This window comes from Schistocerca piceifrons, chromosome 11, assembly GCF_021461385.2.
Source record: "Schistocerca piceifrons isolate TAMUIC-IGC-003096 chromosome 11, iqSchPice1.1, whole genome shotgun sequence".
Classification (NCBI taxonomy): domain Eukaryota; kingdom Metazoa; phylum Arthropoda; class Insecta; order Orthoptera; family Acrididae; genus Schistocerca; species Schistocerca piceifrons.
This window is the reverse complement of record NC_060148.1, coordinates 171,964,685-171,989,727: the sequence shown is the minus strand read 5'-3', so window position 1 is coordinate 171,989,727 and position 25,043 is coordinate 171,964,685. Positions and strand designations below refer to the sequence as shown.

General features: G+C 43.3%; 1 protein-coding gene across 1 annotated transcript in view; it reads left to right on the top strand.

Moving 5' to 3' along the window:
- Positions 1-7,080: 7,080 nt before the first annotated feature.
- Positions 7,081-25,043, top strand: part of LOC124719874 — a 106,045-nt gene continuing 88,082 nt past the window's right edge. The window contains exons 1-5 of the mRNA XM_047245056.1: positions 7,081-7,179; positions 9,285-9,366; positions 12,271-12,333; positions 21,694-21,786; positions 23,414-23,506. Of these exons, the coding sequence (XP_047101012.1) occupies positions 7,151-7,179; positions 9,285-9,366; positions 12,271-12,333; positions 21,694-21,786; positions 23,414-23,506 (360 nt within the window). The 5' untranslated portion in view covers positions 7,081-7,150. The remainder of the gene's footprint in view (positions 7,180-9,284; positions 9,367-12,270; positions 12,334-21,693; positions 21,787-23,413; positions 23,507-25,043) is intronic.

Sequence of the window (25,043 nt, the reverse complement as noted above, 5' to 3'; positions counted from 1 at the left end):
AGGTATTTATAGGTGTGGAGTGTGGTGGAGGGGCCCAGATCCCACATATGGCCTGAAAGGAGCTTGAGGAGACGGAGCGTGCCTTGGCTTGGATTGTCTGGAAATGGGGGGTCCAGGAGAGGCGACGGTCGAGGGTGACGCCAAGGTACTGAAGGGTGGGGGTGAGCGCCATAGATGGCGAGATAGAAATCAAGGAGGCGGAAGGAGGGTGTGGTTTTGCTTACAATAATGGGTTTTGGAGGGATTGACCTTGAGCAACCACTGGTTGCACCAAGCAGTGAACCGATCAAGATGGGACTGGAGAAGGTGTTGGGAGCACTGCAGGGTGGGGGCAAGGGCAAGGAAGGCGGTGTCATCGGCAAACTGGAGAAGGTGGAGGGGGGTGACAGCGGCGGCATGTCCTCCATATACAAAATGTACAGAAGGGGGGAGAGGACGGAGCCTTGGGGCACACCGGCAGAGGGGAAAAAGGTGTAGGAATCCGTGTTATGGATGGGACGTAGGAAGGACGGTGGGAGAGAAAGGAGCCAATCAGACGGATGTAGTCAATGGGAAGGGCAAAGGTTTGGAGCTTGAAGAGGAGACCGGAATGCCATACACGGTCATAAGCACGTTCGTGGTCCAGGGAGAGTAAGATTGCGGAGCGACGGGAATTAAGCTGTTCGGAAAGGAGATGTGTAAGGTGAAGGAGAAGGTCGTCGGAAGAGAAGGACGGCCGAAAGCCACACTGGGTAATGGGAAGGAGGCGGTGCTGGTGGAGATGCTGGCGTATGCATCAGGTGAGGATAGATTCCTGGACCTTGCTGAAGACCGAGGTAAGGCTGATGGGACGGTAGGAGGAGACGGCGGACGGCGGTTTACCAGGTTTAAGGAACATCAGGATACGGAAGGTTTTTCCACAGGTCGGGGTAGTAACCAGTGGACAGGACTACATTGTAGAACCTGGCCAGGGTGGAGAGGAAAGAGACAGGAGCCTCACAAAGGTGATGGTAGGTGACACGATCGTGACCAGGAGCGGTGTTACGTTTTGTGCGGAGTGTAGCAATGAGATCCTGTGTAGTGATAGGGGCATTGAGTTTCTTGTGTGCAATGTTGTCCAAGTACTGGAAACCAGGTGCGAGGGGAGGGATTGAGGTGTCAGTTCCATCGCAGACATCCGGGAAGAGGGAGTAATCGAACTAGGGATCATCGGCGATGGAAAAGACATCGGAGAGGTAGGATGCAAAGTGACTGGCCTTACTAAGGGTGTCAGGGAAGGGGTGATCATCATGGAGAAGAGGATAGTAGGGGTAGGGTTTAGTTCCAATAAGGCGACAGAAGGCTGACAACAACTTGGACGAGTTTTTTTTTTTTTTACTTTATTGTTATTTTGACACCTGAACAAACAGGTAGGCCGGCAGCGGCACAATACGCCGCTCTTCAGCCGATGAGAGTACATGGAGATAAACAAAGAAGAGACATCACTTAGAAAACCGGCGGGAAAAAACAGGAGACACAAGAACAGAAAAGCACAAGAAGCCATTCACACTTGATGACAATCCACACTACGAACTGGAGACCCGACGCACAAACACTGAAGAAGACGATGGCACTGGTGAACAACGGAGCGTGACGGCGAAACTGAACACTAAACATGACGGCACACACGATACACTGATGGCGGTGATCTCCGGCGCGCGAATGTCCACTGAGCGTGTGCGAGTCCGGGGACCTGCCAAGAGGTGAACAGGGGTGAGGAGGGGGAGAGGGGAGGAAAAGAGGATGCCACGGCTTAGGAGACAGGGACAGGAGGAGAGGGACAGGGGAGGGGAGGCCCGGGGGACGAGGGGGGAGAAAAGGAGGAGGGAGGGAAAAGGGAGAGAAGGGGGGGAGGGTGCCCAGAGGAGTAAGTACAGGAGGAGGGTGGGAGGATCAAAGTTGGTAGGAGGGGTAGATGGCGGGGAGGAGGGCATCATCAGGGAGAGGGAGCTGGCGGAAGCCACCTTGGGAGAGGGTAAGGAGGGTGGAGAGATGGAGACCGGGCAGGACGTGGGAATACAGGCACGGCAGTGGGCGAGGGTGGGAGAGGAGTGGGGAGACGAGCGGGTGAGGAGGATCAAGTTTACGGGAGGTGTACAGGATCCGTATCCTTTCAAGGAAAAGGAGGAGGTGGGGGAAGGGGATGAGATCATACAGGATCCGTGTGGGGGAGGTGAGACGGATGTGATAGGCGAGGCAGAGAGCATGGCGTTCCAGGATTTGGAGGGATTTATAAAAGGTAGGGGGAGCGGAGATCCATGCTGGATGGGCATAACAAAGGATAGGGCGGATGAGGGATTTATAGGTGTGGAGGATGGTGGAGGGGTCCAGACCCCACGTGCGGCCGGAAAGGAGCTTGAGGAGACGGAGGCGGGAACGTGCCTTGGCTTGGATTGTCTGGAGATGGGGAGTCCAGGAGAGGCGACGGTCGAGGGTGACGCCAAGGTACTTAAGGGTGGGAGTGAGGGCGATGGGACGGCCATAGACGGTGAGATAGAAATCAAGGAGGCGGAAGGAAGGGGTGGTTTTGCCTACAATGATCGCCTGGGTTTTGGAAGGATTGACCTTGAGCAACCACTGGTTGCACCAAGCGGTGAACCGGTCAAGATGGGATTGGAGAAGGCGTTGAGAGCGTTGCAGGGTGGGGGCAAGGGCAAGGAAGGCGGTGTCATCGGTAAACTGGAGAAGGTGGATGGGGGGTGTCGGCGGTGGCATGTCCGCCGTGTACAACAGGTACAGAAGGGGGGAGAGGACGGAGCCTTGGGGCACACCGGCGGAGGGGAAAAAGGTGTAGGAATCGGTGTTATGGATGGTGACATAGGAAGGACGGCGGGAGAGAAAGGAACCGATCAGACGGACGTAGTTAATGGGAAGGGCGAAGGTTTGGAGCTTGAAGAGGAGACCAGAATGCCATACGCGGTCATAAGCGCGTTCGAGGTCAAGAGAGAGGAAGATTGCGGAGCGACGGGAATTGAGCTGTTCGGAAAGGAGATGAGTGAGGTGAAGGAGAAGATCGTCAGAAGAGAAGGACGGCCGAAAGCCACACTGGGTAACAGGAAGGATGCGGTGCTGGCGGAGATGCTGGTGGATGCGTTGGGTGAGAATAGATTCCAGGACCTTGCTGAAGACCGAGGTAAGGCTGATGGGACGGTAGGAGGAGACGGCGGACGGCGGTTTGCCAGGTTTAAGGAACATGAGGATACGAGAAGTTTTCCACAGGTCGGGGTAATAACCGGTGGACAGGACTACATTGTAGAGCCTGGCCAGGGTGGATAGAAAAGAGACAGGAGCTTCACGAAGGTGACGGTAGGTGACACGATCGTGACCAGGAGCGGTGTTGTGTTTTGTGCGGAGTGTAGCAATGAGATCCTGTGGAGTGATAGGAGTATTGAGGTCCGTGTGTGCAATGTTGTTCAAGTACTGGAAACCAGGAGCGAGGGGAGGGACAGAGGTGTCAGTTCGATCGCGGATATCCGGGAAGAGGGAGTAGTCGAACTGGGGATCATCGGGGATGGAAAACACATCGGACAGGTAGGAGGCAAAGTGGTTAGCCTTACTAAGGGCGTCAGGGAAGGGGTGATCATCATGGAGAAGAGGATAGTAGGGGGAGGGCTTAGTTCCGGTAAGGCGACGGAAGGCTGACCAAAACTTGGACGAGTTTATAGGGAGGGTAGCATATAAATGGGTGCATGTCTGTCGCCAGTCCCGGCATTTCTTAGCCGCGAGCAAATTACGAATGTGTCACTGGAGTTGCCGGTGGCGTTGTAGTGTGTCCGGGTCACGCGTGCGGAGGAAGGCACGGTAGAGATCGCGGGATTCACGGAGGAGGAGGACGGCCTGTGGGGGTAAGGTAGGACAGTGGGGGTGGATGGCAACAGTAGGGACGTGGGCCTCCACGGCCGCAGACAAGGTCTGCTGGAGAAAGGAGGCGGCACGGGTGACATCATCGGGAAGGCGATAGGTGAGAGGGTGGCTATCTACCTGGGTGGAAAGGGTATCCCGGTAGGCAGTCCAGTTGGCACGGGAATAGTCATGGACATACTTAGGGGGAGGGTCATTAAGAGGGGCAGGGCGGGGGCGACGACCGTCTGAAACGGTGAGGAGGACAGGGAGATGGTCGCTACCAATAGGCTCCAGGACATCCACCGTAATGCGACCAAGGAGGTTGGGGGAGGAGAGAAGAACATCGGGAGTGGAGTTGGATTCGGGACGGGTGTGCTGGGGGATGGGGATGAGGTCGCTGTGAAGGGAGGAGAGGAACCGATGCCACTGCCGTAACTGGGCAGCGGAGCGACTATGGATGTTGAGGTCGGCGGCGATCACGTAGGAGGAGAAGGTACGGTCGATGTGGGAGAGGAAGTCGAAAGGAAGAGGGGCGTTGGGGCGGACATAGATTGTGGCACAGGTAATGGTAAGGCCGGGGAAGAAGAGACTAAGGATCAGGTGTTCGGTGGGGTCGGGAAGGAGAGGTTGGAGCCGAATGGGGATCTGGCGGTGGTGACCAATGGCCACTCCGCCACGCGCAACTGGGAGGGGATTATCGGAGCGGTGGAGGAGATAGGGGGAGGTGTGGATGGAGTGGTGGGGTTGGAGGAAGGTTTCATTGAGGAGGAAGGCATCCACACAGTGGGTAGCAAGGGTGTGTAGGAAGAGGTTCTTGTTGGCGGGAAGGGAGCGGATGTTGTTGAAAAGGATACGGTGCTGTCGCGCCATGACAGGGATTTAGACGAGGGTGTCAAACCGGGAGAAGGTGAAATGGGCCTGGTTGTTGGAATAGGTGGCGTACATTTTAAGGTGAAAAATGGAACGGGCGGCGAGGGAGATCTGTTGGAGGGTGTGGGGGCGCTGAAAGGGATGAACATTCTGGAGGACGATGGTGAGGAACCTGATGATGTCCTCAGCGGTGGGTGGGGGACGAAGGGAATTGCCAGGAGGGGTGGGGGCGTCCAGTGGACGGACAGGTACGGTGAGTTCAGGAGTGGTTGGAGGGGGTCAGGCTTTACACTTTTGGGAGTAGGTGGGATGAGGGAGATTGCAGGTATTACAGGAAGGAGGGGATTGGAGGTTAGGGCACTGCTGGAGGAAGTGCGCTTGCCGGCAATGCGGGCAGGTGGGGGCCTTGCGGCACTCAGCAGTGGGGTGCGCATTATAGCGCAGACACCTCTGGCAGCGCAGGGATTGAGGAGGGGAATGGGAGGGGTCGACCTTGTACCGCTGGTGGAAGAGGAGGGCACCCTCCTTCAGGAGACGGTCAATGGAGGGGGCGTCCTCAGAGAAAACCTGCATAAGGCGGGTGGGGCCGGCCGAGTTGAAAATGCGGCGGACCGCCCGCACCTCCAGCGTGGGATGGGCCTTGAGCTCCGCCGACACCTCCTCCTCCGTGATCGACGGACTGAGCCGCGTGATCACGGCGGTGAGGGTCGGCGGGCGACGCGGGGGTTGGGGTTGGCGGGTAGGAGAGGGAGAAGGAGCAGGGGTAAGGGAGGCGTTGGGACCAAAACGGGTGACGGGGAGACGGGAGAGGATGTCAGTATGGAGGGTTGGGCTGGGGGAGGAGATGAGAACAGAATCCCGTCTGGGAGTAAGGAGAGAGATGGGGGCACCAGGGAAATGTTGGCGGAGGAGGAGGGAGAGGTTCCGGGCCTCGAGAAAGGAAGGATCGGGATGGGACAGGAGATATTTGTATAAACAGGGGGGGGATGAGGGGGAGGAGGAGGAGGTGGGAGCAGGGCCAGGCGGGGAGACACCCATGGCACCCTGGGGGGGAGATGGAGGTCGGGGCGGGGCCTTTTTGGGAGCGGAGGAGGTGGGGGTGCCACTAGGGCGTTTGACGGCGGCAGAAGGGCGGGTGGTGACATGAGGGACGGGAGCGATGGGGAGGTGGTGGGAAGGGACAGGTCGCGGCGTGGACGCAGCAGTCGGCGCCGGAGATGGTGACGGTGAAGGCGAAGGCGAAGGCGATGGTGACGGCGACGATGATGACCGTGGTGGCGGTGATGCCGAAGGCAACGGCGAGAGCTGGGCATGGACAGTGGCCCGACGGGCCACCACCCTAGCCGGAGCTGCAGTGACAGGCTGAGGGAGTGTGGGGAAAGTGTCAGAACGAGAGGAGCGAGAGGAAGAAGGGGGAGAGGGGGCGACAAACAGCGAGGGCGAAGGGAGAGTGAGGAGAGGTGGGATGGAAAGAGGGGGCTGGGCACACCAAGTTATAGTAGTGGAGGCGGCGGAAGGTGAGGTATAGACGATGGTGGTGGTGGTAGCGGTGGCGGTGGTGGTGGGAGCGGACATGACGACAGGGAGAAAAAACGCACAGCACGAAAAGGAAAGGACACAAACTGGGAGCAGACGAAGACGAAGACGCAGACGAACGAAGACCAGGATCGGACGACCAGGGTCGGACGGCGACGGCGACGGCGGGCGGCAGTAACGCCGCAGCTGCTGCTGCCGCGGACGGGGCCGGGGCTGCTGCTGCTGCTGCTGCTGGCTGGACCGCTGCTGCTGCTGCTGCTGCCACAGGAGGAGGACTGGCTGGTTGGCTGGCTGGCTGGCTGGCTGGCTGCCGGTGGGACCGCTGCTGCAGGCCGGGACCGGGAACGGGACGGCGGCGGCTGCTGCTGCTGCTGGACCGCGGCGGCTCTGCTGGGCTGGCTGGCTGACTGGCTGGCACCTGGAACACCTAGCACTTCGATAAGCGCTGGAATTGCACTATCGAAGGGCGGCAACCTTTCGGTGTACCGCCGGAGATGTTGGACGAGTTCTGAATCTATGTGTTTATATTCGGTTGATATCCATGTGATAAGCTGCAGCTCTATCCACAGTTACAAGTGTTTCTTCACAAATGTATCGTAACTTGCCCCTGGTTCATGATTTTTATCCCTACTTGCGCTTATGTTAGAATCATTTTTAGAAACATCGTTGTCTTCCGATATTATACAAACTCTGGTAGTCAAAAAGAAAAAAAAAATCAAATATTTCGTCAATCACGTAGGAAAGGGATGCATAACAAACGTGCTGCCGACGGATCTTTTTCGCCGCTTGGAGCGCTAGTGTCGCTCCAGCTGTCAAACGGTAACAACTTTAACAGAAGTGAGTGTCGCGACTGTTAATGTTAGACTGTGTGTCATACTAACAAATGTACACCGTGGAGATAGATAAGCAGAGGTAACAGTAAAATTGTTGTTTCTTTCGATCACATTTTTATTATTCTTGTAACTGCATGGATAACATGAAGCATTTTACATGTTTTTTGTTACGATGCTGTGGCAATAGTTTCAATATTGCATTAATTTAATGGCTTTTGCGGCATATTTGAAATTTACTTTGTTGTGTATACAAACGGCCATGATTAAATTATCGTTGCTGGATTTGTTTATGGTCTGGGCTTGCGTGCGAATTTGGTGTGTACTTGTTTTAGGTTATGTTTTTCAAAACAAACAGCTTGTTTTCCATGAGCTTGTAATTTTTCTCAATAGTCAGAGATCAATAATTTTTCCACCAGTATTTTGGAGCGCACTAAGTACTCTACGTATACTGTTCATCAATTACGAAAAGTTCATGTGCCGTTTGTAGCCTGTAGCGTCTTGTGAAGTACATGTTTTTTTGTTCCATCCGATAAAATCTCTACATGTATACTCTGTAACTTTGCAAAAGAGACGATTTGTATTTTCGACGTTTTTTCAATAGTTTCTACATATTGTGATCTCCAGTGAAAGTGCTAGTCATTTATAATTGCTGTGGTGCTAGTCATTTATAATTTTTGAGGGAAGGACGACCGAAGACAGCGAAGTGCTATTTCGTTATCTTAATCAGTGTCACTGTCGTTATGTAATATTTGTTGTGAAGGAACGACTAGGAATAACAACAGCGTTTGCTATGATGTAATGCGATGCTCCTCCCGATAATAGCGTGAGTAACTTTATAGTATTCGTGAGTACCTTAGTGCACATAGTTACTACCTCTTTTCAGGAATTGGGTACCGGTATCTGCAGATAAAAGATGATGTTGGATGTATTAATTTGTTGTGGCTATTTAGAATCATTTTAGTATCCTATTATTTGATCTGCTGCATAGACCTGGAAATCTTGCATCAACAACAGTTTGTGTTAACATGCGTATATGAATGTGGTTTAGTATAAGGGTAATGCTGCTGTGTTGCAAATAGATGTAGAAAGAAATTAGCTGGTGTGGAAAAAGCTACTATGTAAGTGCAATTCTCACTGACAAAGAACATCACACATCATCAGACTGTAACAGAACATTCACCATGGGTCTGCAGCTAAGAGGGTGAAGAGCCAGTAAATATGTTTAGCAATAGAAAGTTAACCAATATTAAAAATAGACGACATTTAAAAAAATTTTCGACAGTTCGTATAAAATACAGTGTGTGTGATTTTCTTTAGTGGATAGATAAAAAAAAAAAAAAATCAGCATGGCAATATTTGCTGTACTGTGGATGTTCAGTAATGCCTTGTACAAGGAAAGCCTTAAAGGAGCAACTGTGTCAAAAACACACATTAAACAAATGACAAAATGATGGTTTGTAGGCTGCTGAACACCTCTTATAGTTAGGTTTTAATTTTGTACACATCAAGATGATACTGAGTAACTGAAGACAAACTGCAGACTAATGTCCGAGTTTAGAGATTAAGTACTGAAAGTGCCACATACATGATTAAGACCCGCAAATTCCATTTTACATTGATGAGAACAGGATTATAACACATTTGGATAATCATTTGCATTAGGGTATTCCCAAACTAGATCCCAAAGATGGAAGGCTTTATTTCAACTTATCTTTCTTCAAATTTAAATTGTGGTTGATGTAAGTTACTTATTTTCTGTAGAAAATATCCTTTCCATTCATTAGTTGCTTTGATTGCTCATAATGCTGTACGCCTAGTTAGAGTTCGTCTGGGAAAAAGCAAGACACCACTCAAATAATGCTCACAGTAGTAGAGTATACCTTAAACCAATGACAGACACAAACAGTATCAGTCAGCCTAGCATTTTTTTCTGTGGGATGGATTTTGCAAAACATGACTTTCTATCATTTTGAGGTTATATGTTATGACTTCATTATGAGAGAATTGTAAATCAGTTCTTGACATTAGACTCTTTTCTTCACCTAGTTTTAATTTATTTATAGTTTAGTGGTTCATCTGCTGCACCCAGTAATGGACTGAAAATACTGCCTTTCAGCTGTATCTCACATTAACAATGGAAATTGAATGTGACTTTTATTATCTGGTTCCTCGTCTTTCCTACAGCCTGACTGCAGTAATGGACCACGAAAAAACTATTTGGATAAAAGAGGAAACAAGTGAGATATCAGGTTCACCAGGTTCCATTGTAAGTAGTTTCTTAGTATTTTTTTACTATTGTTTCATTAATTTCAGTGTGCAGTATGTTGTGTGAATAAACAGAATTCATGCCATTTTGCTGAAAGTATGAGGAATTAAGTGCAATAAAATCTCCAGTGAGTTTTTAAGTTTACACTCAACATTTACAGCACTAGGCATAGATTATAATGTGTGTTAAAATTCACAAATGATGCAGGGGAGGGTTTGAATTTAATTTTTGTAAATTTAGACAAATTTGTAATGCACTGCTTATGGGCAGTTATAATATATTTATATAAAATTGAACTATTATGATAAAAATAGTCATTGGCTGGATGTCATTTCCATTGAGCACAATATTTCAGCAAGTGACCACATTGCCATCACCCGGTGCACTAACTTACTGTGCACTTACTAGTGATCAGTATGAGCTATAAGTGTAATTTTTTAAAAGTGTATCATAGGTTACATAGATGGCACCTTGGATCTTGTGTTTGTATGTTCCTGTTGTAGACTGTGGTTGTCTGTTTTGTTTATGGGGTCGACAGAAGCGTCCGATCCCACGCATCGGCTTTGACCCATGACGTAAGGGTGTTGTCGTGTGTGGCGTCATGACGGTGCGGAGTTTGGTTTGAGTGTGGCTGTCTCCAGTTCTGTTTTATCTTATTTTATTTACTTTTCTGATCTGTTCGTTCTATCTCGTGAGTTTTTTTTTTTTAATTTAAAAACACTTATTACTTATTTTAATTATGTGTTTCCTCCAATTTCTGTTTTAGTTTATTATATTTATCTTTCTGATCTGTTTGTTCTACCCCGTGAGATTTAAAAAAAAAAAAAAAAAAGACAAAAATCACTAATCAGCTACTGAAGCATCTTTATCTTCTATGGGTTGCAGGGGTTATGACCCCTGGGAAGGTGGGTGGGTATTCATGCATGGCTGTCTTCATTTACACGTTGTAGCTACGCAGGGCGTCTAAATTTGTTTATATTTAGTTTGCCCCCCACCCAAAACACCCCATTTGCAGTGCTTGTCCCGTTAGTGTCATTAGGCTTCTTGTGGAAAGTGTGTGTGTTTGTTTTTGTTTCCGCCATATTTGTGATGTAATGGGTCAAAGCAGACGGGCGGGATCGGACGCTTCCGTATTTCCTTGTTTATGTCACTACTTGAGTGGTGTCATAGATTGTCTTTTTGCTATACGTGTATAGGGCTAGTGGAGATGATGATCACTTGAGGAAAGCAATGAATTTGCATTGAGTGCTATACTATACCTGTTGTGGTTATAGAGTTGCAGCATAGCCTAAGGCCTAGGTTAAGTAGGGAGGTGAAAGTCTAATTGTGGGTTGGGAAACCCAATGAAGTTTTTATAACAATCTTTTTCCATAGCTACATTTATGCCATTGATGAAAACCCTTGCTTTCCTACCGTAGTCCAGTATTTTCAGGTTTTCAATACATCTGAAGGTGTTAATCACACTCAAACTCCTGATAGTTATTCAGTTTTAATTTTTCTGATATTTGCAAGTGGTTAGTGAAGTTATCTGTTGATAATTTCTTAAGGGTTGTATTTCTGCTGTGTTAATGAGATAATCGGTCTACCAGTGCTCAGTCGAGTTCTCATAGTTACCTTGAAAGAAGTTTGAAGAGACATTTACTGTGAACACTGGTTTAAGAAGTTAGTTTCATATAATATTTTTTTTGCATTAGCACTTGTCTCTGAATATGTAAACCAAGTGTCAATAAGACTCATGGCAGAAAATTGTGATTTGTGTCTTTAATTCACATTAATTAATTTTTAGAACACAGTGTACATGCACCCTGATATATTCCAGTGTGTATATTTGTGATGGGAGCAAAGTTGTGGCAAAACTAAGAGGTTGTACATTCAGTACTGATGTGTGTTTTTTTTTAACTACCTCTTCTATATACATCACTTCATGATAAATGATATTTATTAAATTGCAAGGATGTTACAGAAATATTAAGGAATTTTTGTTGTAACTAATGTAACTTAAAGTTTGACCCAAACTTTTTGTTGCACTGTAAAATATTTGTTGCTTCCTTTGCCCCCCTCATCTTGAATGTTTCTGCAGAATTGGTAATGATACAAATGCAAGAACATGCTCCATAGATTGGATTTGCAAAAATTGTGTTGGCAGATTATGTGTATTTGTTGACAGCATAGCAGACAGTCTGCATTGAGTGAAGCTAGACTTCACATTTATTGTAAGCCTGGCTTAAGAACAACAGTACAGAGATGTGTGTTGTCCAGCTTTCAACCTTTTCACCTTGATTATATTTCACTTCTCTTCATTATATTTAACCTCTCTTCATTGATGTGAAAACTCGAGGATTATCTTGCACATTTTTATTCTTTAAATGGTATTGTGTCTGCTGTAGGTAGTGAATCATGAGCAAGTTGAATAATTTGTGATGCAATAAAACCTACAATTTCTGTGATGATGATCTTTTGCCACTCCTATTTGGAGTAACTACAGAAACCAATATACACATGACATTTATCTTTTACACTACTTCCATTGTATAAGAGTGTTTTTCAATAACTCAGTGCTGTATGAAAAAGCTGTGGGTATTTCATCACTCAGTAAGAATTTATTTTTAGAATAGTTCTGTAGTGAGTAATATCTAGAAAATAATGTTGTCATTCACATAATTTTATTTTCTCTCTAATTGAAATAAAACAAATCAGTTTTGCATCAACCAGAATTACTGTCGCACGAAAGAACATACACTGAGAACTGGCAATAAAATGATAGTTGTTGCTAAATTATGTGGTGTTAATTATTCACGAAAAGTACTTTAATTGTGGCATAGAAGTTGTGAAAGTTGCTAACAGTGTGTGGAGATCATGACTTTTTAAATATACTCATTTTGCTTTGTGTTACTCTCACCACAGGTCCAGGTATACCCCTGTAGTGTGAAAATAAAGGAAGAACCACAGGAGACTGGGAATCAAGAGGTAATTCTAGAATTTTTTTGACGGAATGGAATTAATCACTGATTTGTTATTTCACAGTTGTGGGGAATGTAAATGAAGAGGTAAGCAATATAGCTGAGCATTATTGTCAAGGTTTGTTCAGATATGCTAGTAATTATGACTGACTCACAATATCATAATTTGCCCACTATTGTCAAATATGGCACAAAAGCCTAAATATAGTATTTTTTAGGCATTGCTCTATATAGGTTGAAGTATTGTCTTTGTACAGGAACAATAGTTTTAATATCTACATTAGTAGAATTATTGTCTTGTACAAGGACATGGTAAAAAGTAATGCCTCCACATTTTTTATGCAGAAACTGTTAAAGTTTTTCAAATAAAACAAGCTTTGTTAATTTTTTATGTCTTTATTCCTCATGTTGACGTATTTATTTCTCAACGTAGTCACACACACAATAAACACATTTCTCTTGCTGAGAGACCAGTTCATTGATACTGACACTGACTTTGTTGACAGAGCCACAACCTCACCTCTGCTTTCACTGCTTCAGTCACTATCTAATGGAAGTCCTCGAAGGTATTCTTTAGATTTGGAAACAGATGAAAATTGGAGGCGGTCAAGTCAGGAGTATATGGAGGATAATTGATGACAGTGAACCCAAGCTGTCGGATTGTTGCAGACATTGCAACCCTCATGTCTTGTCTGGCATTGTCATGCTGAAGGACAGGGTGGTGCATGTATGGGCAGACTCTTTGAATTTGAAACTTGATCACAGTATGCTGCTCCTCACGCACCAACTTAGTTAAGCTACACATGTTCATGTTACATGCTACAATCCAGAGCCCTCTAGCAGCAGATGGTTCCAATTTGGGTCAGCAGAGTGAAAAAACCTGTGCACATTACTCAGTCGAGTAATATATGTGACATGTAGTATCTCAACCGATACTGCAAACAGAATTAAAGGGTTGGAGGCATTACTTTTTAGCACACTCTTATATATACAAACAAAAATGAGAACTACGCGTCATTGTGTTGATGTCTAAATAAAATGATGCATGATAGTTGCTGCAATGCCCTGGACCTGAACAGTGATTTCCTACGTATTTGACCAGTTGCCTTGATGAGGAAACTATCCACAGATACTTCTTTGACTGAATCAGTTGTCATTCTCATGGGAGGTTTGATTAGTGGGCAGAGCAAGAATGAGAATTCATCATATACTGTGAAAATGATGGCAAAGTACGATTCAAGATATGAATGCTTTTGCCTGAAAATACTCCATTATGTTCGGAAACCCAAAGTGAATCTTGACCCTTCTCAACACTCTTATCATTCACATCACCATCTGAATGAACATGATGCTATATAATACCCACTTTTACAACAATGTGGCAGTTTTCATATTTTACACCTAAGTATTATCTACCATTAAAATTACAGCGCCATTGTAGGCTTCTTTTCTTTGTCCCCTCTTCTACATTTTAATAAACCCTTGCAGTGTCATGTACTTCAATTTGTTTCATTATCCTTGTTATCAAGGTATTTACTTAAATTGTGGAGCAATTCTGTTTGCCTTCATTAAATTTACTTTACTCTTTTCTCATTTCTGTGTTTTCCTTCATTAAATATTTTTACTCTTTTTTTTCATTTCTACATTTATCATTTCCTCCATTAGGAAAACCTAAAGAAAGATGGACAGATGGAGCAAACTCCATCCTCCAGAATATGAGTTCTTAACAACTGCAGTGCCTCATTCAGTTGGTCCCTAAAGCCAATGTTATTTGGATCATACATAGTTTACTCTATAGTGCATTTAAAAACAGTTGCAACTTTTGATGTTTGGCTCACTGTGTGCCATTGCCTAGGTAGCACCAATGGTTAGCTGTTTGGCTGGTAAAGCGCCCATGGTGCCACACCATGGGTAAACAGTACCATGTGGTGTCACACATCAGAGGCACCTACATTTATTTCCTCTCATTGTAAATTTATACTTTCTGGCAGTGAAGTGTTTTACAGCTGTCAGGTATTGTAAACAAGTGTTCCGTGCTGCCATTGCATTAATAATAACATTGCAGCATGTCTGAACATGAGATTTGTGGTGTCACCACCAGACACCACACTTGCTAGCTGGTAGCTTTAAATCGGCCGCGGTCCATTAGTACATGTCGGACCCGTGTGTCGCCACTGTCAGTAATTGCAGACCGAGCGCCACCACACGGCAGGTCTAGAGAGACGTACTAGCACTCGCCCCAGTTGTACGGACGACTTGCTAGCGACTACACTGACGATGCCTTTCTCTCATTTGCCAAGAGACAGTTAGAATAGCCTTCAGCTAAGTCCATGGCTACGACCTAGCAAGGCGCCATTAACCATTTCTAGAGAGAGTCTCACTTGTATAATCAAGAATGCTGTATACAAATGATGGATTAAAGTTAAATATTCCAGCAGCTACGTACTTTTCTTTATAGCATTCATTACGTATCCTGTTCCAGACCTCACTCCAGTCTGCGTTAGATTATAGCGTGCATTTCGGCCTCCTCTAACTACAAGGTGTTGGCACATCTGCCAACACATCAAGATTCACAGTAAAAGTGATCACCCAAGAACTCGTTCACCAGAAAATTTTCATCCAAATTCGACAGTAGTAATGGACAATGCACAATACCATTCGGTTGGGATGGGTAAAGTCCCAGCAATACAGCAGAGGAAAGCAGCTATTTTTCTCAGGGTACAAAGAAATATTTGAGTGGATAAAGTTGAACCCATCTTGTGTAAGGTAGACTTAATGGAACTTTCAGTACTGTACTAGCCAGAAACTCCACGCTAACAGGTCAGTGAACTGGCTAATGTTTGGGTATTGTTTAATCAGGCTTTCTCCATATTATGCTCATTTAAATCTGGCTGGGAATATATGGTCGTAGGTGAAAAGTAATGTGGCCAAAAAACAACAAGAAATTTATACTCGGTGATGTTGAAATGTTGACAAGAGAAGTCACTGCAAATGTTATATCGGACTGGTCTCACGTTATCAGGCATATCAAGAATGTAGTTGAGGAGAGCTGGATTCATGGACCGTGACGAGTTTTGAGAAATATGGTACTTCTCTTGTTGCTGTGTTAACATCTGCTTCTTTTGCCTAAACACAGTATAGTTTACAGATACACATCTCACTAACATTGTAAGGCAATTGAAATGGTAACAGAATCCTAAAACGGTGTGTTATTAACCAAGCAACTGAGGGCGAGACATATCAGTAGTTACAAGAAAGCCAGTTCTCAGTATAAAAGTAAATGTGCAGCTTCTTCACTTATGTCAGTATATATGGCAATTTCAGATATTAACCATATGGTAAAATACTCTCCTCTTTGCATGCTATCATTTCCCAAGCTTGTTTTAATATCTCAGACCATTTATGACTGACTTGATTTAATTCTTTTGGCCCCTATGGGGGCATAGGGCATCCAGGAGAACTCGCCATCTGTCTCTGTATTTGGCCATTTGCCTCAATTTTGCCCAGGTTTTGCCAACTCTTTTTGCTTCCCCTTCCATTGTCCTCTTCCATGTGCCCTTAGGTCTTCCTCTCTTCCTTGTTCCCTGGGGATTCCATTCCAATGCTTTTTTCTCGATGGTTCCATCTCAAGGTGTGCCCCAACCAACACCACTTTCTCGCATCTGGTCTTCTATAAGTATTCGGTTTGTTATTCGCCAGAGCTCCTCAATACATATTTTTTCTGGCCACCAGATATTCATGATGTGTCAGAGACATCTATTTATTAAGCTTATCCATTTTCCTGCTTTCGCTGGCATACACAAGGACAGCCTTCTCATTTGTATTAAAAATACGGATTTTTGTTTTGTACGTGATATTTCTGTTTTTCTGTATTGGATACAATTGTATGTATTTGTCTTTTTAATGCGGTTTTTCATGTCATCTCCAGCTCCACCATATTCCATCACTATACAATCAAGATACAGGAATGAGTTGACAGTCTCCATGCACTGCTCCTCTATTAACAGTGGCACCTCTGATGTTCCCTGAATTTACTCTCATTTCCTTTGTTTTGCCTGTATTTATCTTGAGGCCAGCAGTCTCTGCTTCTTCTTTCAGCAAGTTTAATGTAGCTTGCATATCAGTCAGCTAGGCTAGTGAAACTATGTTGTCTGCAAAATCCAAATTCTCTAGACATTCATGGATCTCCCACTGGATTTCTCGTCTCCTGCCTGCTGTGACTCTTCACATAACTTATTCTAGAACAAGTAGAAAAAGTGTTGGTGATAAAATGCAACCCTGCCGGACTCCAGTTATTACTTTCATGGGCTCTGTCACATTTCCCTTGTGGAGTATGCAATGTTTGTAACCATCATACAGATCTTTTATGATGTTTAAGATCTTCTGTGGTATCCCATACTTCTGCAACACCTGTCAGAGCACTTTGTGTTTCATGGAATCGAAGGCCTTTTGAAAATCAAGGAATGCCAGGTACATGGTTGCTTGGAATTCTTCACTTTGCTTTAAAATTATCCTAAGAGTGTTAATAAGATCAATACAACTGTGTTGTGCCCTAAAACTGGCCTGTTCTTTACGCAGTCACTTTTCAAGAAACTCTTTAATTCTGTTTAAAATAATTCTGGTGATGATGTTACTGGCACTGACAACAATGTAATACCATGCCAGTTGCTACAGTCTGACAAATTTCCCTTTCTTCGGAGCTTTATGACAAAACCATTTTTCCACTCCTTTGGAGATTTCTCTTCAAGCCAAATATGCTTCATCAAGGGACAGAGCATCTTAACAGTACATTCAATATCAGCTTTTAAGAGCTGTGGTGCTATGTTGTCTAGGCCTGGAGCCTTTGTATTCTTTATGGTTTTCAAAGCAACCCTAATTTTGTCCATTTTGGGACACTGCAAATTTATATCTTGATCTTCTTCGACTTGCTCTGGAACATCTCTTACCTGTTCGTCATGGTTGTCTTCAAAATTTAACAGTTCCTTGAAGTGCTCCTCCCATCTCTGTAGCTGTGCCTGTTGAGTGGTAGGCATCACCCCATCCTTGTTCTTAACTGGTCCTTCATGTCTGAAGTTCTTCATTGACAACCATTTGGTTGTATTGTAGAACCCTTTAATATTTCCTTGTTTTGCTGCCTCTTCTACTAATTTTGGTTGCTCATCTTTCCATTTCCTTTTATCTCTCTGTGTATTCTTTATGCGCTTCGCTCTTTTGCACTCTTGTCAGACAAAGATTGAACTTAAGTTTTAGTTCTTTCCGGTGGCTGATCTCATCTGATGTAGCATTGGAGGTCCATTCCTTCCATTGATGTGCCTTACATCCTATGATTTTTCCATCACATCTAAATAACTGTCTTTCATTTTTTTTCCCCAACATGTTTCAATTCCCTCTTCCATAAAGTTTTCTTCAGAGAGGATCTGGAATCTGTTTTGTAGTTCAAGGGCAAATGTTTCTTTGATCTGTTGGTCTTTTAGCCTTGCTAGATCTGTTTTCTTGCTCCTGTGACTGAGCTTGGTTCTGTTTGCCTCTTTTCTCAGTCTGAATTCTGCCAAAACTAGGTGGTGGTCACTTCCAACGTCCGCTCCTCTTCTGTTTCTGACATCTAACGGAGAGTGTTGGAACTTGCAGCTTATGACTATGTGGTCTATTTGATTTTCAGTAACATGGTCTGAAGAAGCTCACGTTTTCTTATGGCAGTTACGATGTGGAAACACTGTGCCTCCAATGACTAGGTCATGTTCAGTGCATGTGTCTATCAGCAGTTCACCATTTAAATTCCTTATCCCAGCACCGTACGCACCCATGATATGTTCAAGCCCTTCATTTTCTGAACCAGCTTTTGTGTTCAAGTCACCCATTAAAATTTTTAGGCCCCTAGAATTTGTTTGTCTAAGGACTCCATTAAGCTCTGTATAAAATGCATCTTTTAATTCTCCTTTAGCTATTTTAATAGGTGTCTAGCATTGAATTACAGTGACGTATCACACATTTGTTTTAAAGCATGCGGTTATTATCCGTTCTGAGACTGGTTTCAACTCCAGTAAGCTCTTCTTGCTGCTTTTAGACAGTAAGAGCCCTACACCATTCCTACACATCACGTCCTCACCTGTCTGACCCGCGTACAGCAGCAGTCCACCAATTTGTGTTTGTAATTCCCCAGATTCTGGCCACCTTATTTCACTTAGTCTCAATATATCTAGTCGGTAGTTCTCCATCTGGTTTTCAACCTCTCTCAGCCTCCTTGCCTCTCTCAACATCCTTACATTCCAAAAACCAATACGGGTTTTCCTTTTCAGCCAAAGGTCATATCCTTAAGATCCATCCGGCTATTTCTCCTGTTAGTTTCTGTGATGCGTGTTTTTTGGTGGTGTGGGTTATCAGCCCACAGCACCTGTCCAGGTGGGGCTGCCACCTCATGGCCTGGACACCTGCCAAGGTTTTATTTCAGGACATTACCCCCTAGATAGCTTGTCTTCAGCACAACTAAAGAATGCTGTCCATCCGTTTGCAGTAAGGCCTATGTGCATCAATGTTGTCATGGTATCCAAGGATCTTTTGCTGTCCACATTAGGGGGCTGTGCCTGCTGCCACACAATCACAGGGAGGAAAAGGAAAGGAAGCGAGAGTATAGGATGGGCCACGATAGAATAGAGCAGGACACTAGGTGGGACATTGTGAGACACACTTCATCTGGATCCTCTATGGAGATCTGTCCAGCTTGGGAGGCCCTGCTTGTAGTTACACTACTGCTGGTATAGCCCTCCACTTCATTGGATCACACAAACCCCCTCACCCACATGGATGGTGTTTCATTAAGGTGGTGTCTCCTGAGGGGGAGACCATTTATGAGATATGAGGGATTTATGAATATTTCATTCTGGCTTTTTTACTGGCATGTGCGTTGGTGATGGAGACCTTTACTAACATTCCATTTACTTGACATTGGAGATAAATAGCAATTTCTCAGAGGTTTAAAGAATAATTCAATATGTTATCTAAATTTCATATGCAGCATAATATGACCTAACACAAATCAAATGCAAATTCATAGTACCCCTATGTCTGTTTGCAAACTTTAAGAATTTCTTGCAGTAATTTAGCTTATACTGAAATATCACAATAACTATGACCTTTCTTGAAATGATAGGGAATTAATCAGAAGGTTGACGAATGAAGCTATAAGATGTGTGAGAAAGATTACAGATCAATCAGACGTGCAGCTGACAGGTTATGTGCTAAGCGGGCCTGACATTACCTTTGCCTGCTGATATCATCCATGCTAGCAACTATGCGCCCCTCCACTCACTCCATACCGAATTGTCAAAAGTCACAACTAATTTTAAATGCACTATAAACAACTTCTTCTTTTGTGCATTGAGTATTAGGCCTTCACTCTTCCTTGGCCTTCCCCAGCTTCGTCAACCTACTGGGCTATAATCTCTGATGTTGTAATATTGTCTGCCACTGTTCATTGTGTCAAGATATTGATTCAGTTTTCCTCTTTGTCATCAATTTTGTTTTGCGTGTTAAACATTTTAAATTCTGTCATAATGTCTTCTCTCATACAGCCATTTGTGGGTGTAAAGAATCCCATTGCACTGCCTGGATCTTACTGCCTTGTCATTTGTAAATGACTAATGATTCGCCTCCACAGGGTAATGTGGAGATGGTCATCATTTTCTAAAACTTCCTTCGTGTTATTTTCTCTATCTTTTTTCTAAAGTACCTGTTTGCTTTTACATGTAGTTTCCAAATTTTGTTACTTTCTTACCTGTATCTTTGTCATGTTAGTATGTGATATCACATTTCAGATAGTTAAAATAGCTGACCTGTTGTACTACTGTATTGCTCAGCACTGTTTTTAGATTTAAAGAGGTCCCATCCTATAAAAATCATACTTTACTTTTGTTCTCACCTTGGTAATGGCTAAGGAACCAACCCTGACAGAGAACTGGCAGGTCTGAAGCCCATAAGCTGACAGCTACACCATCAGACTCAAACTGCATGGCACTTGTGATGTGATCAGAACATTTTCACACAGTAAGTGTTCCATGCAAGGCTTGAAATTCTGCCAGTTATATTATACAGGATGTATACACTCTGGGAAAACTGGGAAATCCTGGAATTTTTTCATCTGGGGGAACCTAGGAATTTTTTAGGACTATGGAAATATTTCATTGTTTTAGTTCTCAGTTAAATTTTTGTAATTGAGACTGGTAAGAACTGATGCTCTAAGAAAGGATTTTACAGCATCCTGCTGCAGCAGAATAATACTGTAGCAATAAAACATAAACAAGAGGATAAAACCAAAATAAAACATTGCAAAGGAAATGTGCCATTTACAACAACAACACAAACACAGTGTACACACAAGTGTCTGCCAACAGCAAAATGCGTCAAAAGCTTCGGGATGAAGACTATGCAACATAATAACAAACAGCTTCCAATCAGTGTGACTGTTAGGTTCGAGTGAGTGGTTGCGAGTGGGCTCATGCACATGCTCAGTTTATTCATGTAGGAGCAGTACCTTTTCCTGCTTCTAGCTACTTGAAAAGTTTTTCTGGCACACCGAAGCTGCCAGGGTGATTTTGCTGTTTCTTCTTCATTTACAGCTCTCACATTAAATGGAAAAAAAATGAATTTCTTTGGCCAGGAGCTATGAAATGAATTGCAATGCATTCACATAATTATGGAAGTCTAAAATATCATATTGATTTTAGTTTTCTCATTTTATTTTATTTCAGCATTTTGGCAGTCGAACATTAATCACCTCGCAGAACAGTGAAGCTGTTTTTGTAGGTTTGCTAAAGAAATTTTGGCTTTTATTGATGCTTTCCACAGAGGCAGACAATTTATTTGAAACTAAATGTTTCATTCCGCACTGTTGGCTACTTTCAGCTGTTCACTGAAATTAAAGAGCATGTTTTCGTCTTCTTGACAAAGTAAACTGCTAACAGGAGCCAAAGTCTAGACCATAGCAAAAGTTGTCGTAAGCATATATAAACAGTCCAGGGAGCAATCCAAATCATGAAGTGTAATGCATGCAAGTTAAGAAACCTAGAACCTTTGCCTGCCTTCGACAGGCAAGTGCTCTACTGATAGTGCACCTGCCTGTGAAAGGGAAAGGTCTTACTTTTGAGTAAGAGTCCTGCACACAGTGTTAATCTGCCAGGGAGTTTAAAATCAATGCACACTCTGCTGCAGAATGAAAATTTATTCTATTTGGATGATTACTGTTTTTTTAGCAATGTAATTTTCTATGTGAGGTGTGGTTGAAGACAAACCTGTCCATCTCTCTTAATAGTCATACAGTTGTTACAGAGTTTTATGTGCAAGCTTTAAATGGGTAATAATTCTCCTTTTCCAGTTACTTCAAGATCCATTAAAAATTGAGGCTCCATTTTACAACACAAAGGAAGATCCAGGACTGAAATTGAATGCGAGTCTCTCTGAACATAGTGTAAGTTTTCAAATCAGTGTTGTTTTATGCTTGAGGTACAGAAAGACAATCATGGAATGTAATGGCTGCATATAGTTAAAAAATCATAGATGGAGAGCCATTCTATCCTACAATATCAGTAATTTTTAGTATTTTTGTAGAGTTACCATGACTCTCATTACCCTTGTGTGTTACATGTTATCCGTGGTGGTGGTGGTGGTGGTGGTGGTGGTGGTATGTCAAAAGACTGCTTTGAACCCAGCTCTCCAAGCTACTCTATCCTGTGTAACCCTGTTCATTATAGAACAACTGATGCAACCTACATCCATCTGAATCCTGAATCCTTTTTACTGTATTTATCTCTGGGTCTCCCTTTACAATTTTTAGCCCACCTCCTCCCCTCCATCCCCTGCCTACACTTCCTTCCAGTACTAAATTGGTAATCCCTTGATGTCTCAGAATGCATCCTATCAACCAATCCCTTTTTTAGTCAAGTTGTACCTTAAATTTATTTTCTCCCCAATATGAGTCAGTACATCTTCATTAGTTCTGTGATCTACTAATCTGATCTTCATTCTTCTGTTGTACCACATTTCAAAAGCTCATATTCTCTTCTTGTCTAAACAGTTTATCATCCCTCTTTCACTTCCATACATGGCTACGCTCCAGATAAATACCTTCAGAAAAGACTTTCTAACACTTGAGTGTGTGTTCAATGTTAACAAATATTTCTTCTTGAGAAACGCTTTTCTTGCCATTCTCAGTTATTTTGCTACAAAAATAGCAAAACTCATCTACTATTTTATGTAGTACTTCTTCAGCAACGCTTTTCTTGCCACAGTCAGTTATTTTGCTACCAAAATAGCAAAACTCATCTACTACTTTAAGTATATCGTTTCCTAATCTAACTCCTCCTAACCTTTGACCAGTACAGCACAGCATCATTTGGATATACACGGATAAGGCAAACATTATAGCTACTGCTCACCATGAGAGTGAATGCACAGTGCTGTGTACGCAGGGCTGTTGGGGTATGATTATACGAAAGGAAACATTTGCCTTGGGTACCATTGAACCTCTAGTAGTAACCAAATACATTATGATTACTGTGAATTGTGTGAGCATGGTTCCCTTGATGCTTTGTTTTTCCTAATGGTAATCACATATTTCCAGCTGGATAATTGTCGATTTCACCAGGCCAGAATCATGCCGCAGTGATTTGAAGAGTATTACAGTGAATGCACATTCATGACTTGCCCATCAAATCCAACTGATGTGCATCTGTGGAACACATGCCAATCTGAACCCACAAACCAACAGCCAGTAATTCAAGGGATTTGCATGAGCTAAATTCTAGCACATCTAGTGCCATATACCTGCCGAAACCTACCAAGAAATTGTCAAATCTCTGCTATCCAGAAATGCTGCTGTAGTGTGTTGCAGATATGGATCAACACACTACAAAACAGACGGTTTGATGAGTTTGCTCAACAGTGTATGATACTAAAATATCTGATCAGAAAATTAGCTTTATTAAATTACTCTTTGAATAAGAGATGAGTCACTGAAAAGTATGAAGATCTTCATAATGAAATATTGAGAGCTATGTTGTATATACATAATGAGAGGTTTTGTTTTCTTTTGTCAGTATCTGGAAGACCCATTTATAGCCTCGGGGTCCACTGATCATATTAAGGAGGATTCAGTACTAAATTTAGGAGCAGAAGAAATTGAGACTTTTGTAAGTATTCACATTTTACAGATGGATTGCATATGAAATAAAAATATGTCATTTGGTAACTGTGGAATACAAAGAATGCATTACAGTGAAATTAGCATCGTTTATACCCCTTAGAAGTTTTGCAGTACGTATTATTCCACTTCAGTTATTGTCAGTTATTTGCTGACTGTTATGAGTAGAATTTCAGCAGAGCTGTAACAATATATGTAATCATATTTTCACTGTCGCAGGTTGATATCAGTTACAGTAAGATCATGATAATTCAGCACTCTATAATCCAGCGGACCCAATAGTCCAACATGCGTAAGGTATTTTGCCATGGTGTGACACCTTTTCAGCAACAATTGTTTGCCTAACTGTGTGATTATAGTCTTGCCAAGATAAGTGAGTTGCATTACTGGCTTTGTCAGTATCAGTGATTCTTCATTCACTAAACCTAAGTTTACAGTACTTATGTTTGCATCAGTGCTGTGGTATTTTAATTATTTAATGAAGTCATTGTGCTGTGTTAATATTCAGCTACTTGTATGACTGTCAGTTAGACTACATCACAGTAAAATGTTTGTATGTACAGTGAAAAATTTCCAAACAGAGCAAAAGTGCATCTAAAGCCGCAAAACAGAAACGTGATGTTGACAAGCCACAAAAAAACTGGTCATCATAAGCAGACTGCAAAAAAGTGAGAACCAAAACAGTATTATGAGTGAACTATGGTCTAAAATGATTGAAGAAACAGAGATGGAAAGCAATTTAAATGACGAGTAGTTTACAGCTGATCGCTCTGAAGTTGTACAAATGATATATTCTGTGTCTACCAATGAATTGAGTGCTTTTTCAGGTGAAATTAAAATGGATTGACATAGGTAGAAATTCAGTTACCGAAGGAGAGTGGATGATGTGATATTATAAAAGTGTTTTGAAGTCACAGGAGGCACCAGAAGTTAACAGTGATTATGGCAAAATGTCTGCAGCTAACATCTCTGGGATTGACACTATGGAAGCCTTAGACACTTTAGTGAGATTCACTAATTGAAGACAATAATATGATGCCTCTAAAGTTGTGAATCTGAACATCAAGCAAAATAATTGTTGTCAAAAAAGCGCTCAATCCAAGAAACAATTTGGAATTTTTGTAATGTTCAGGGTGCTCGGAAGATAATTTCAGCTAAACCATCAGTGGTAGACACCAGTCTGGCATATTCCATGCCTGTGAGGCTGTCAGATATCTGTACTGTGTCTATGACAGTGATTACAACTAAACTGCACCACATTATTGACTATAATCTTTATTAATTAGCTTCTTCTTGATATCCTCAAATCAGTGGTCCTTATTGTATTTTGTAACTAGCATACAAAACTTTATTTATGCACAGTATATCGAACTTCTCTAAAACTTTGAGCCTTAAACTGTTGTGTTAGAGCAATGTACTATTTGACTTTTAATTCAATTTTATATGTATTGGAAAGTAGTTCTTTTTCTGATAAAGGCTGAGGCCAAAAGCTTAAATGTAAATCTCTTTTAATTTTGCCTGTTGGC